This window comes from Haliotis rubra, unplaced genomic scaffold, assembly GCF_003918875.1.
Source record: "Haliotis rubra isolate DU_JTF1 unplaced genomic scaffold, ASM391887v1 Scf1663, whole genome shotgun sequence".
NCBI classification, from domain to species: Eukaryota; Metazoa; Mollusca; class Gastropoda; order Lepetellida; family Haliotidae; genus Haliotis; species Haliotis rubra.
This window is the reverse complement of record NW_025765629.1, coordinates 74749-88936: the sequence shown is the minus strand read 5'-3', so window position 1 is coordinate 88936 and position 14188 is coordinate 74749. Positions and strand designations below refer to the sequence as shown.

Sequence of the window (14188 nt, the reverse complement as noted above, 5' to 3'; positions counted from 1 at the left end):
TGGGGTGGATCAGTCCAGGGTCAGGTGTGCATGTAGGTGAGGCCAGTGTTGAGGGGTGGACTCAGTCCAGCAGGTCAGGTAGTATGTGGGTAGGTAAATGGGTGGATCTGGCAGGCCAGGTAGTAGTGGATGGAGTATGTCGATGGGGTGGATCAGTCCAGCAGGTCAGGTAGTATGGCAGTGGGTGGGTATGGAGTGGATGTAGTGATGACAGTGGAGTGCGACCTTGTTAGTAGTGGTGGATGGGAGGGGATGGACTGATCCCTGTTTTGCAGGGTGGATGGAGTGGATAGTGTTGAGGGAGTCCCATGGGGTGAGTGTTTGAGGTGTTGGCATGGATGGAGTAGTATGTGGCAGGCATGGATGGTGAATCAAAGCGGCAGGATGGAAAGTGAGTATGTGGGTGGTAGGGTGGATGTTTGGACATTGTTGGCAGGGTGGATGGGAGTGATGTTTGGATTGTTGGCAGGGCATGGTGATGTTTGAATTAATGTTGGACATGGGGTGATGTTTGGATAGTGTTGGCAGGTGGATGGGGGGTGATGTTTGGATTGGGTGGATAGGATGTTGGAGAGTGGAGCAGGGTGGATGGGGGTGATGTTTGGATATTGTTGTGGATGGGAGTGATATTTGGATATTGGCGTGGATGGGGTGATGTTTGGATAATGTGGCAGAATTGGACGGAATTGATGTTTGGATTGTGTGGATGTGGGGTGGATGTTTGGATTGGTGGATGGGAATGATGGTTGGATATTGCTGGCAGGGGTGGATAAGGTGGATGGCTAAATTGTAAAGTGGATGGATAGGTGATTTTGGATAGGGGGTGGATAGAGTGATGTTTGGATGTTGGCTTAGAATGGATTGTGTTTGGATAATGTTGGCAGGAGTGGATGAAATTGAGGGTGGATTGGGTGGATGCAGGTGGATATTTGGATTGTGGCAGGGTGGATAGGCTGGATATTTGGATTGTGGATGGGCATGGGAAAGGTGGATAGGTGGATGGATGGAAATGATGGATAATGGATAGTGGATGAAGCATGGTGGGTGGATAAAGAGCAGATCAGTTGGGTAGATGATTGGATAGGGGTGGGGTGAATAGTCATAGTGTGGATCAGTCAAGGTTGGTAAGTAGGATTATATATGTGGTGTGTGGGATGTTGATTGGGTGGACTTATGGACCCTTTGTATTATCAGCAGTGTTTCATTTTTCCAGAGACTCACGTGAACCGGTGCGGAGACAAGAATGGAGGGTGTTCCCACCTGTGCCTGCCACGCCCCAAGGGGATCACGTGTGCCTGTCCCTCGGGGCTCCTGCTGAAGGAAGATGGACTGACATGTGAAGATTGTAAGTTGGGGGTTACACTGTGTCAGACATGTGAAGATTGTAAGTCGGGGGTTACACTGTGTCAGACATGTGAAGATTGTAAGTCGGGGGTTACACTGTGTCAGACATGTGAAGATTGTAAGTCGGGGTTACACTGTGTCAGACATGTGAAGATTGTAAGTCGGGGTTACACTGTGTCAGACATGTGAAGATTGTAAGTCGGGGGTTACACTGTGTCAGACATGTGAAGATTGTAAGTCGGGGGTTACACTGTGTCAGACATGTGAAGATTGTAAGTCGGGGGTTACACTGTGTCAGACATGTGAAGATTGTAAGTCGGGGGTTACACTGTGTCAGACATGTGAAGATTGTAAGTCGGGGGATACACTGTGTCAGACATGTGAAGATAGTAAGTCAGGGGTTACACTGTGTCAGACATGTGAAGATTGTAAGTCGGGGGTTACACTGTGTCAGACATGTGAAGATTGTAAGTCGGGGGTTACACTGTGTCAGACATGTGAGACGGGGGTTACACTGTGTCAGACGTGAAGATTGTAAGTCGGGGGATACACTGTGTCAGACATGTGAAGATAGTAAGTCAGGGGTTACACTGTGTCAGACATGTGAAGATTGTAAGTCGGGGGTTACACTGTGTCAGACATGTGAAGATTGTAAGTCGGGGGTTACACTGTGTCAGACATGTGAAGATTGTAAGTCGGGGGTTACACTGTGTCAGACATGTGAAGATTGTAAGTCGGGGGTTACACTGAGATGAAGTACATGGCAGTGAGCGAACTTAGCGGAGCACGCACATTGTGCTGAAAACCTAGTTTATTTCCCCATAAGGATGCAGTATTATTTGAAGTCCAGGTTTATCTGTTTTATCCTATACTGGGTATATCCTTATACATACTTCTATGTTTTGTTTATGATCGTCTGTGTCACTTCAGTTCCCAAGACATATCTCCTGTTTGCAAGTCGCGGCAGCATCCGTCGCATCTCATTGGACAGCTACGACCACACAGACGTCTACCTCCCCATCCCCGACCTACACAACGTTGTCGCCATCGACTTTGACTTCAAGGAGAAGAAGGTGTTCTACTCAGGACGTCTACCTTGACGTCATCAGGTAAGGGAGACTCTGAGGGTATTGACAGTTACTGGGGGCTGACATAAACAGTGACAAACACAGTTATTTGAACAAAGTTGTATTGACCTCCACGACAGCATGTCCATATCTGCTGTCCCGATCCCCAGAATATGATAATGTAGCAGGGATGAGCAGGTTGATGTTATTAGACAAGCTTCTTGATGAAATCTAATGACTCGGACACCACTGATGAATTGATCTCCTGAGTTTCAAGTGTTTCTCGTGCTGGTAGTTTCTAGTTTTCTTGTGGCATCAGCCCAACACAATTAGGTAGAACATGAGTGGGAGGGCTGTACATCAGCCTAACACAATTAGGTAGAACATGAGTGGGAGGGCTGTACATCAGCCTAACACAATTAGGTAGAACATGAGTGGGAGGGCTGTACATCAGCCTAACACAATTAGGTAGAACATGAGTGGGAGGGCTGTACATCAGCCTAACACAATTAGGTAGAACATGAGTGGGAGGGCTGTACATCAGCCTAACACAATTAGGTAGAACATGAGTGGGAGGGCTGTACATCAGCCTAACACAATTAGGTAGAACATGAGTGGGAGGGCTGTACATCAGCCTAACACAATTAGGTAGAACATGAGTGGGAGGGCTGTACATCAGCCCTAACACAATTAGGTAGAACATGAGGGGAGGGCTGTACATCAGCCTAACACAATTAGGGTAGAACATGAGTGGGAGGGCTGTACATCAGCCTAACACAATTAGGTAGAACATGAGTGGGAGGGCTGTACATCAGCCTAACACAATTAGGTAGAACATGAGTGGGAGGGCTGTACATCAGCCTAACACAATTAGGTAGAACATGAGTGGGAGGGCTGTACATCAGCCTAACACAATTAGGTAGAACATGAGTGGGAGGGCTGTACATCAGCCTAACACAATTAGGTAGAACATGAGTGGGAGGGCTGTACATCATCCTAACACAATTAGGTAGAACATGAGTGGGAGGGCTGTACATCAGCCTAACACAATTAGGTAGAACATGAGTGGGAGGGCTGTACATCAGCCTAACACAATTAGGTAGAACATGAGTGGGAGGGCTGTACATCAGCCTAACACAATTAGGGTAGAACATGAGTGGGAGGGCTGTACATCAGCCTAACACAATTAGGGTAGAACATGAGTGGGAGGGCTGTACATCATCCTAACACAATTAGGTAGAACATGAGTGGGAGGGCTGTACATCAGCCTAACACAATTAGGTAGAACATGAGTGGGAGGGCTGTACATCAGCCTAACACAGAACATGAGTGGGAGGGCTGGGCCTAACACAAGTAGAACATGAGTGGGAGGGCTGTACATCAGCCTAACACAATTAGTGAGTGGGAGGGTAGAACATGAGTGGGAGGGCTGTACATCAGCCTAACACAATTAGGTTGAGTGGGAGGGCTGTAGAACATGAGTGGGAGGGCTGTACATCATCCTAACACAATTAGGTAGAACATGAGTGGGAGGGCTGTACATCATCCTAACACAATTAGGTAGAACATGAGTGGGAGGGCTGTACATCAGCCTAACACAATTAGGTAGAACATGAGTGGGAGGGCTGTACATCAGCCTAACACAATTAGGTAGAACATGAGTGGGAGGGCTGTACATCAGCCTAACACACATCAGCCTAACACAATTAGGTAGAACATGAGTGGGAGGGCTGTACATTAGTTAATACACAATAAGCAGGATTTTTTATTGTGACAGACAAGCAAACCTCAACGGCAGTGCAACCAAGAATGTGGTTGAGAAGCAGTTGTCAACAACTGACGGCCTGGCAGTAGATTGGATTGGCAGGAACATCTACTGGACTGACACCGGCCGTGACGTCATCGAGGTAGCCAAACTGGATGGCTCCTGCAGGAAAACTCTCATCTCAGCTCGGCTGGACGAACCCAGGGCCATTGCACTCTTCCCTAAGAAAGGGTAGGTAACTCTTGGTGATGCACTCTCTTCCCAAATTAGGTAACTGCTTGTCCTCACTCTCTCCTGAGAAACTCTACTTTTTTCCTATCCATTCGAAATCTTTCTTTCCTGAGACGATGTGTCATATATTCTTCAGATTGATGTTTTGGACTGACTGGGGAGCACAGCCAAAGATCGAGCGAGCGTATCTGGATGGCGCACAGAGGAAAGTCATTGTCCACAGCAACCTTGGTGAGGAGATGATCTGTTTATTGCATGACAAAGTTTCTACTTTGAAATGATTGTCTCTTTTCTTTGTTAGTGTGTGCTGTTTATGTCATTGCTCTTTAGGGCTGGTGGGGTAGCCTAGTGGTTAAAGTGTTCGCTCGGCACGCTGAAGGCCCGGGTTCGATTCCCCACAAGGGCACAATGTGTGAAGCCCATTTCTGGTGTCCCTCGGCTTGATATTGCTGGAATGGTGCCAAAAGCGGCATAAAACTTAACTCACTCACTCATTGCTCTTTACTGTTGTGCGTTATTTATGTCATATAAGATTTGACCTCCTGAGGGGATTCGGGGCAGAGGTATGTTTGTTCGTTTGAACGGCTAAAGATATGGTGTTCACTGCAGTCACAATTATTAACATGAAAAGAACAGCATGATGTCAGATAAGTATGGAGAGATGAACAGACAGGCAGACAGATACTGACAGATGGACAGACAAGTGCAGACTGACACAGATTGAGATAGATACAGTAACATACATATTGACAGGCAGGTGCCCTGTGACAGAAGGTAGACCGACATATGATGACACTATGGTTCTCACTCTACCTCCTGGTGTTGCAGGCTTCCCCAATGGTCTGTCGGTGGACTACGATGCCAAACGCTTGTACTGGGTGGATGCAAAGTTTGACAAGATTGAGACCGTCTGATTTCAATGGCAAGAACCGAGCAACTCTGTTGGAGAAGATACCTCATCCATTTGGCCTCACAGTGGTAGGCACCAGGAAGAAGCATCGAACACATCAAACATATTTAACATCAAACATATCAAGCTTCAAACATTTCAACCGTCAAACATATCGACCATCAAACATATCGACCATCAAACATATCGTCCATCAAACATATCGTCCATCAAACATATCGTCCAAACATTTCAACTGTCAAACATATCGTCCATCAAACATATCGACCATCAAACATATCGACCATCAAACATATCGACCATCAAACATATCGTCCAAACATTTCAACTGTCAAACAAATTGTCCATCAAACATGTCGACCATCAAACATATCAACCAACTTCCTCTGTACAATTATGTTTGTGTCTTGTTGATCTGTAGATCGTTGGTCTTGGTGTCATTCACTGGACTGGCCTCTCTGCCTGGATATAATGCTGTGTCTATACAAGTGCCTGCTCCACTGTTGTTGTTATGCTGTGAGTGATACCTGTTGACCTGCGCCTGTGTCATGTTTCAGTATCAAGACTACATCTACTGGTCTGACTGGCAGACAGAGAACATCGAGCGAGCCAGCAAACATGACGGCAAGGACCGCACAATCATACAGAGTCGCCTCGAGGGGCTGATGGACATCCACATGGTGGCACCAGAGAGACAGACAGGTACAGTGGGAGGAGTCAGAGTGGGTGTGGTCTCAGTGTGTGGGGTGGTGGTCACACATGGGGAGGAGTCAGAGTGGGTCTGGTCTCAGTGTGTGGGGTGGTGGTCACACATGGGGAGGAGTTGTAGTGGGTGTGGTCTTAGTGTGGGGTGGTGGTCACACATGGGGAGGAGTTGTAGTGGGTGTGGTCTCAGTGTGTGGGGTGGTGGTCACACATGGGGAGGAGTTGTAGTGGTTGTGGTCTCAGTGTGAGGGGTGGTGGTCACACATGGGGAGGAGTTGTCGTGGGTGTGGTCTCAGTGTGTGGGGGGTGGTGGTCACATATGGGGGTCTCAGGAGTTGTAGTGGCTGTGGTCTCAGTGTGGGGGTGGTGGTCACACATGGGGAGGAGTTGTAGTGGGTGTGGTCTCAGTGTGAGGGGTGGTCACACATGGGGAGGAGTTGTAGTGGGTGTGGTCTCAGTGTGAGGGGTGGTGGTCACACATGGGGAGGAGTTGTAGTGGCTGTGGTCTCAGTGTGGGGGTGGTGGTCACACATGGGGAGGAGTTGTACTGGGTGTGGTCTCAGTGTGTGGGATGGTTGTCACACATGGGGAGGAGTTGTAGTGGTTGTGGTCTCAGTGTGAGGGGTGGTGGTCACACATGGGGAGGAGTTGTCGTGGTGGGTTGGTGTGGTCTCAGTGTGTGGGGTGGTGGTCACATATGGGGAGGAGTTGTAGTGGTTGTGGTCTCAGTGTGAGGGGTGGTCACACATGGGGAGGAGTTGTAGTGGGTGTGGTCTAAGTGTGGGGGTGGTGGTCACACATTGGGAGGAGTTGTAGTGGGTGTGGTCTCAGTGTGTGGGGTGGTTGTCACACATGGGGAGGAGTTGTAGTGGGTGTGGTCTAAGTGTGGGGTGGTTGTCACACATGGGGAGGAGTTGTAGTGGGTGTGGTCTAAGTGTGGGGTGGTGGTCACACATGGGGAGGAGTTGTAGTGGGTGTGGTCTCAGTGTGTGGGGTGGTGGTGGTATTGGTTCAGTGGTAAGGGTATTGGTCACACAGGGAGGAGCTAACAGGGGGAGGAACAATATAGGACGTGTGGTGTAAGTGGGGAGGGTAGTGAACGTACAGTGCGGAGCTATATCGGTTTAATTTCAGTGGAAAAGGGCATATACAGGAGAGGGTCACTCTGTTCTGATTTGTCCATGTTAGACTATGTACAGATGTTTTCAGTCGGTTGTTTCCTCCCCAGGTTCCAATGGCTGCAGCCAGAATGGGGGCTGCACTCACCTGTGTCTGGCCCGACCTGATGGCTACGTGTGTGAGTGTCCAAACATCCCTGATGGCCATCCCTGTATGGCAGGTGAGAGTTTCCGTACCTGTTGTCATGCCAACTGAGATCTGGTTTCTCTGGTTGACTTTACAGCAGCAAGCTGTATGTATTTTGCAGAAATGTGCATGAATTCTTTTTGACTATATAAGTTTCTCCATACAGAAACACTGTGAGTTTTAAGGGTAGGGACTACGTGGTGGTCATCAGACAGCTCATATCTTGCAGTGGTTTGAACCCAGTCTACAGCAATATGTCATGTTACTTCCTAAACACGATCTCACGCTCCATAGTTAACAGGTAGTAATGGTGGAGTTACATGTTTCAGTTCCAAGAGCGGCCAACCTTCCTCACAACCCAGACATCCCAAGTATTGACATCAACTCCCACATGGAGCCAAACGAGTGAGTTGTCTCCCTTGAATCCCCATCATCTCGCCCTGCTACTGCTTAAGTCTGCTGAATACCTTGACTGATCGCAAAACTTGGCAAATTGTCTTAAGCCATCTATTGTTCACCTCTTGACCCGTCATTATGTTTTGAACAGATATTACTGTCACCACAGTGGGTTCATTGTCAGACACTTTGAAAAGATTCACATCAACGTCATGCTGACACCCTCAGCAGCCATGTGTACTGACTGCACAGTTAGATGTTTCTGTACATGTACTTGTATGTGTCTAGGCTGAAGCTAGTGTTATAGTGCTGGCTCACTGAGATACCCTGACACAGAATACCCCACCCAGACATCATGCTTCTTGTTACAGAGAATGTACGGATGAGGATTCCGAGACCGGACTCTGCAGCAAGGACACACTGGCAGTGTCCAGCCATGGTGAGTGTGTTGATAGGGGAGGGGTGTGTGTTGTCTGGGGCAACCTAGGGTCCTAGAATCTATTCCCTGTGAAGTCACCATGACCTAGAGTATATTCCCTGTGAGGTCATCATGACCTAGAGTCTATTCCCTGTGAGGTCATCATGACCTAGAGTCTATTCCCTGTGAGGTCACCATGACCTAGAATCTATTCCATGTGAGGTCACCATGACCTAGAGTATATTCCCTGTGAGGTCACCATGACATGAGTGTTTATCTATTTCCAGCTCAGAGGATCAGCACAGCATACATCGTCCTTGGCATCATCACGGTCATCGTCCTCATTGGCTTTATTGTGTTTTTTGTTCTGTGGAAAAGGTAGGTGTCAAATATACAATAGCCAACAGCAGTTAGTTACATTTATAGAGGATACAAAACGACCCTCCGCGTAATTTCATTTTTATTAAAAGACTTAATTATTTGTTTCGCTCGTTTGATACTAAATCGTTCACGAGTTTAATAGGAATGGTATTTCACCGAAGCGACATACTCTCCAACATAAATTGATAAAAACTGCCTACAGTGTTATGACGCTCAGCTTTCTGCGAGTCATGCAAGGTCTTTTACCACTGTGACAGAGGTATTAACATTGTGACGTCATAACTGTAAACCATTATGACGCCATATGTCTAGCGATATTATGGTAGTGTAATATTGCCGTAAAAATATTAGACTGCAGTATCTTCCACGGGCGAGTAATAAGATCAGATAACACACACAACACAGTAACTTATTGGACTGCTATTCCCAGGCTGCTGTGATGGCTGGAATATTGCTGATCTGGGCTTCACCTGCTTTATACTTATTTTTGATATATCACGTTTATCATCATGAACCTTTATGCATAGTTTTGCTACAGGTCATTCATCCAGATAAACTGTACATTTCAGACAAAAGCGTCGTCAGTACAATGTGGAAGAGTTTACGACATTGACCTACGCCAACCCAACGTATCAAAAAGCCAGTTCTGAGACCATCAATTCCGATCACAGCCGGTCTGTGAGACCCTGGCAGAGGTTCCGATATCATAAACGAGATGTAAGTGTGTTCCCGAGAGCCTCTACTTTACATGAACAGACAATAACATCCCACCTGCTGTGAGCATATAGTTAATAACATCCCACCTGCTGTGAGCATACAGTTGATAACATCCCACCTGCTGTGAGCATATAGTTAATAACATCCCACCTGCTGTGAGCATACAGTTAATAACATCCCACCTGCTGTGAGCATACAGTTGATAACATTTCACCTGCTGTGAGCATACAGTTAATAACATCCCACCTGCTGTGAGCATACAGTTAATAACATCCCACCTGCTGTGAGCATACAGTTAATAACATCCCACCTGCTGTGAGTATACATTGAAATAACATCCCACCTGCTGTGAGCATACAGTTAATAACATCCCACCTGCTCTGAGCATACAGTTAATAACATCTCACCTGCTGTGGGTATACAGTTAATAACATCCCACCTGCTGTTAATAAATATCCCACCTGCTGTGAGTATACATTGAAATAACATCCCACCTGCTGTGAGCATACAGTTAATAACATCTCACCTGCTGTGGGTATACAGTTAATAACATCCCACCTGCTGTGAGTATACATTGAAATAACATCCCACCTGCTGTGAGTATACAGTTAATAACATCCCACCTGCTGTGAGCATACAGTTAATAACATCCCACCTGCTGTGAGTATTCAGTTAATAACATCCCACCTGCTGTGAGCATACAGTTAATAACATCCCACCTGCTGTGAGTATACATTGAAATAACATCCCACCTGCTGTGAGCATACAGTTAATAACAATCCACCTGCTGTGAGCATACAGTTAATAACATCCCACCTGCTGTGAGCATAGTTAATAACATCCCACCTGCTGTGAGCATACAGTTAATAACATCGCACCTGCTGTGAGTATACATTGAAATAACATCCCACCTGCTGTGAGCATACAGTTAATAACATCCCACCTGCTGTGAGCATACAGTTGATAACATCCCACCTGCTGTGAGCATACAGTTGATAACATCCCACCTGCTGTGAGCATACAGTTAATAACATCCCACCTGCTGTGAGCATACAGTTAATAACATCTCACCTGCTGTGGGTATACAGTTAATAACATCCCACCTGCTGTGAGTATACATTGAAATAACATCCCACCTGCTGTGAGCATACAGTTAATAACATCCCACCTGCTGTGAGTATACATTGAAATAACATCCCACCTGCTGTGAGCATACAGTTAATAACATCCCACCTGCTGTGAGTATTCAGTTAATAACATCCCACCTGCTGTGAGCATACAGGTTAATAACATCCCACCTGCTGTGAGCATACGGTTAATAACATCCCACCTGCTGTGGGTATACAGTTAATAACATCCCACCTGCTGTGGGTATACAGTTAATAACATCCCAACTGCTGTGAGCATACAGTTAATAACATCCCACCTGCTGTGAGCATACAGTTAATAACATCCCACCTGCTGTGAGTATACAGTTAATAACATCCCACCTGCTGTGAGCATTCAGTTCATAGCATCCCACCTGCTGTGAGCATACAGTTCATAACATCCCACCTGCTGTACACATACAGTTAATAACATCCCACCTGCTGTGCGCATACAGTTAATAACATCCCACCTGCTGTGCGCATACAGTTAATAACATCGCACCTACAGTGAGCATACAGTTAATAACAATCCACCTGCTGTGAGCATACAGTTAATAACATCCCACCTGCTGTGAGCATAGTTAATAACATCCCACCTTCTGTGAGCATACAGTTAATAACATCGCACCTACAGTGAGCATACAGTTAATAACAATCCACCTGCTGTGAGCATACAGTTAATAACATCCCACCTGCTGTGAGCATAGTTAATAACATCCCACCTGCTGTGAGCATACAGTTAATAACATCGCACCTACAGTGAGCATACAGTTAATAACAATCCACCTGCTGTGAGCATACAGTTGATAACATCCCACCTGCTGTGAGCATTCATGTTTGAAAGTGAGGAGATGTTTCTGTGATGTTCCAGTGATGTTGTTGACAGGATGTTTAAGTGGTGTTGTGATGTTGACAGGAGCGGCTCAGCATGGTTCCGGTGGACAGCGACAAGCTGAACAACATGGAGCGTGCCGCCCTCGTACAACAGATGGAGACCAGCAACTCTCCGCAGGGCGACGCTTCAGAAGATTCCTCCATCACTAAAAATATCTTTAAAAATAATACAAAATATACAACTGAAACATCCAAACTGAATATCCCGTATAAACCTGTGGACACGTGAGTGAGTGCTCCCAGCCTGTGATACAATGGTGCAAGCTAATTGTGGGAGTACCCATCCAAAGAGAAACTTATGAGAAGTCCCACCAAACCAAGTGCTGATCTGACTCGAGTGGATGTGATTCTGTGTTCAATTGATAATATATTCCATACAACTGATTATGTCTGTACCACAGACTTGAAACTATTTCCCATACAACTGGTGTCACTATGGATGTATTTCTTTGTGGATCTGATTGTGTGATTATCTGTGGATACACCTGAACCTCCCAATGACCAGAGGATATATTCCATACAACTGATTATGAGAATACCTCAAAATGACAGTGTTATCCACAAAACTTATGTGACAGTGGTTACTGACAGATTTCAAGTGAATATTGTGTTGAATGCTTGTGAGAATGTGCTCTGTGAGTAACTCAAGACGTATATGATTAAGTCAAGTTTTGTGATAGTCTTCTCCTGCTGGGAACATCTGTCTGCTAAGTGTTGTATTCATGTTCCCTGTGGCTGTTCCCTGACTCAAGTGTGACAACGTGCTTCCAAACAGGCCACAGACAGGAACTGCTTCAACATGACACACAGACAATCCAGAGACTGAGCTGTAGTCATCTGTATCTCACCTGTAACAACTGACAAGCCCCAGTAATGGTTTCTCAATCAGTCTTATATAGGGTGCAAATCTGCAAATCTAATCCTTCAAATTGAATAACTGCTATTACAAATTTACATATTTTTATCTGGATGGAATTTGGACAAATATTGGTAAATGTATCAACCAGTATCTATTTTGGATCTGTCGTTTCTGAAAGGTGTATTTTTGGGCCTGCAGACTGGGCCGACTTGTATTACTTCATGGTTGTGTTGGAACATATCATTGTAGTGTCATACCTCACTGTAGCTGTCGTAGCCCGACTGGAATCACTGCCCAATACTCAAGTATTGATTTATCTCAAGATGTTCTGCAGTCTCCAGGATGTCACTAGGCTGAAACCTGGCATCCTTGTGTATCACTGACTGATAATATGGCAGAGTTCATGGCGGTGAACAAAGTGTATCTCCCAGCCCACGCTGTGAATCTACTACTTACATACAACTCACAGTGTATACTTATTTTATCATGCTAATGATCGTGTATAACTCTTGTGCCAAATGTAGTCGTCATGCATCTTCTAGCCTTATGTACCAGGAAATGGCATGGGATAAGTAAGGTTTTGTTTCAGGGATAATGATTATCTATGCTACGAGGATGGTTTTTGTCATGACTATTGACTGGACAGTTGTGACTTGCTATGGGTTTTTTATCACTATAGATTTTAAGCTCAACTCAGTATGTTAAAACATTACAGATTCTGTACCAACATGAATAATTTTAACAAGATGATTGTCAGGTATTTTAGCCGAGATATATCTGTATATACTCACCAGGAAACAATGGGAACATAAAGGACAACAGCAGTAATAGTGTACACCTGCAGAGAGAGATAATGACTTGTTTGAATTGATAGTTTGAATACTGGTTAATTTACAAATCAACCTCAGGTCATCTCTGTACTGTATGGTCAAGATTTCTGGCCTGAGGTCAACATCAATGCATTATATTCACAGGCAACTGTCAGGAAATATCATTGTGGATTTTTGTCTCCAAGTACTTTTAGATGTTATTTTATACATATATTATGACAAGCACCTATGTTTTATGCAACACATGACTCTATGACATGACCACTAGTTTGTACGAAGACTTGAAGCTGTTCTCAGTACAAAATGTGTCTGCTGTCTAGTGGCCTGATGAAGGGTTATCTCCCTTATACTGTACAGATAACTAGTGTAGAGATAGCAGAGTTATTTTGCTGTACGAAATGATGATCTAATTTTCTAATTCATCAATCTTGGATGCTGCTGCTTGAACGTATGACAACGGAAACAAGACTGACATTGATCTCTGCTCAAAGCTGAATGTTGGTTTGCTGATCACACGTGACTGCCTTGACTTGCCGATCATAATGTCTCTGATTTTAACCAATCATAACCCACACCTCAGTCATGTGATCATAAGCTGCAGTGTGATTGGCTGCTGTAGTAATCACATGATCTAATGATATTCTTGGATCTCTGAGCCATGCTGGTAGTTTGTGCTGATCTTGAGTTGTACATTGTGTATATCGGCTGTCTGGAACTTGTACATTGTGTATATCGGCTGTCTGGAACTTGTATAGTGTGTATATCGGCCTCCAGGATCGTGTAAATGTATCTATTGGCTGTACTCATGTACATGTATTACACATAGTTCCTCTGTAAGCTGGGCGGTGGGGTAGCCTAGTGGTTAAAGCGTTGGCTCGTCACGCCGAAGACCCGAGTTCGATTCCCCACATGGGCACAATTTGTTAAGCCCATTTCTGGTGTCCCCCGCCGTGATATTGCAGGAATATTGCTAAAAGCGGCATAAAACTAAACTCAGTCAGTCCTCTGTAAGGTATCAGTGTTACAATGATAGGGGTAGTATTGACGGAGTAAATAAAGATGCAGTTTACGGCGGTATGGGAAAGAAACAACAGGGAATAGCAGTAGTAATTGTGTATAGGGGTAATTAACGACAGGGTCAGGGGGTAAGTGATGATAAAGGCTGGGTTGAGTAATGACAGGGTCAGGGGGTAAGTGATGATAAAGGCTGGGGTGAGT

The 14188-nt window shown here is 45.4% G+C and overlaps 1 protein-coding gene across 1 annotated transcript in view; it reads left to right on the top strand.

Annotated features, from left to right (window-relative positions):
* LOC124272106 (low-density lipoprotein receptor-related protein 4-like) overlaps window positions 1–13797 on the top strand; it is a 47876-nt gene extending 34079 nt beyond the window's left edge. Inside the window, 14 exon segments of the mRNA XM_046707260.1 lie at window positions 1214–1345; window positions 2275–2429; window positions 2431–2453; window positions 4189–4407; window positions 4544–4638; window positions 5236–5315; window positions 5317–5385; window positions 5875–6019; window positions 7251–7361; window positions 7657–7732; window positions 8095–8162; window positions 8429–8519; window positions 9092–9239; window positions 11304–13797. Coding sequence (XP_046563216.1) covers window positions 1214–1345; window positions 2275–2429; window positions 2431–2453; window positions 4189–4407; window positions 4544–4638; window positions 5236–5315; window positions 5317–5385; window positions 5875–6019; window positions 7251–7361; window positions 7657–7732; window positions 8095–8162; window positions 8429–8519; window positions 9092–9239; window positions 11304–11510 — 1619 coding nt within the window. The 3' untranslated portion in view covers window positions 11511–13797.
* The last annotated feature ends 391 nt before the right edge of the window (window positions 13798–14188 follow it).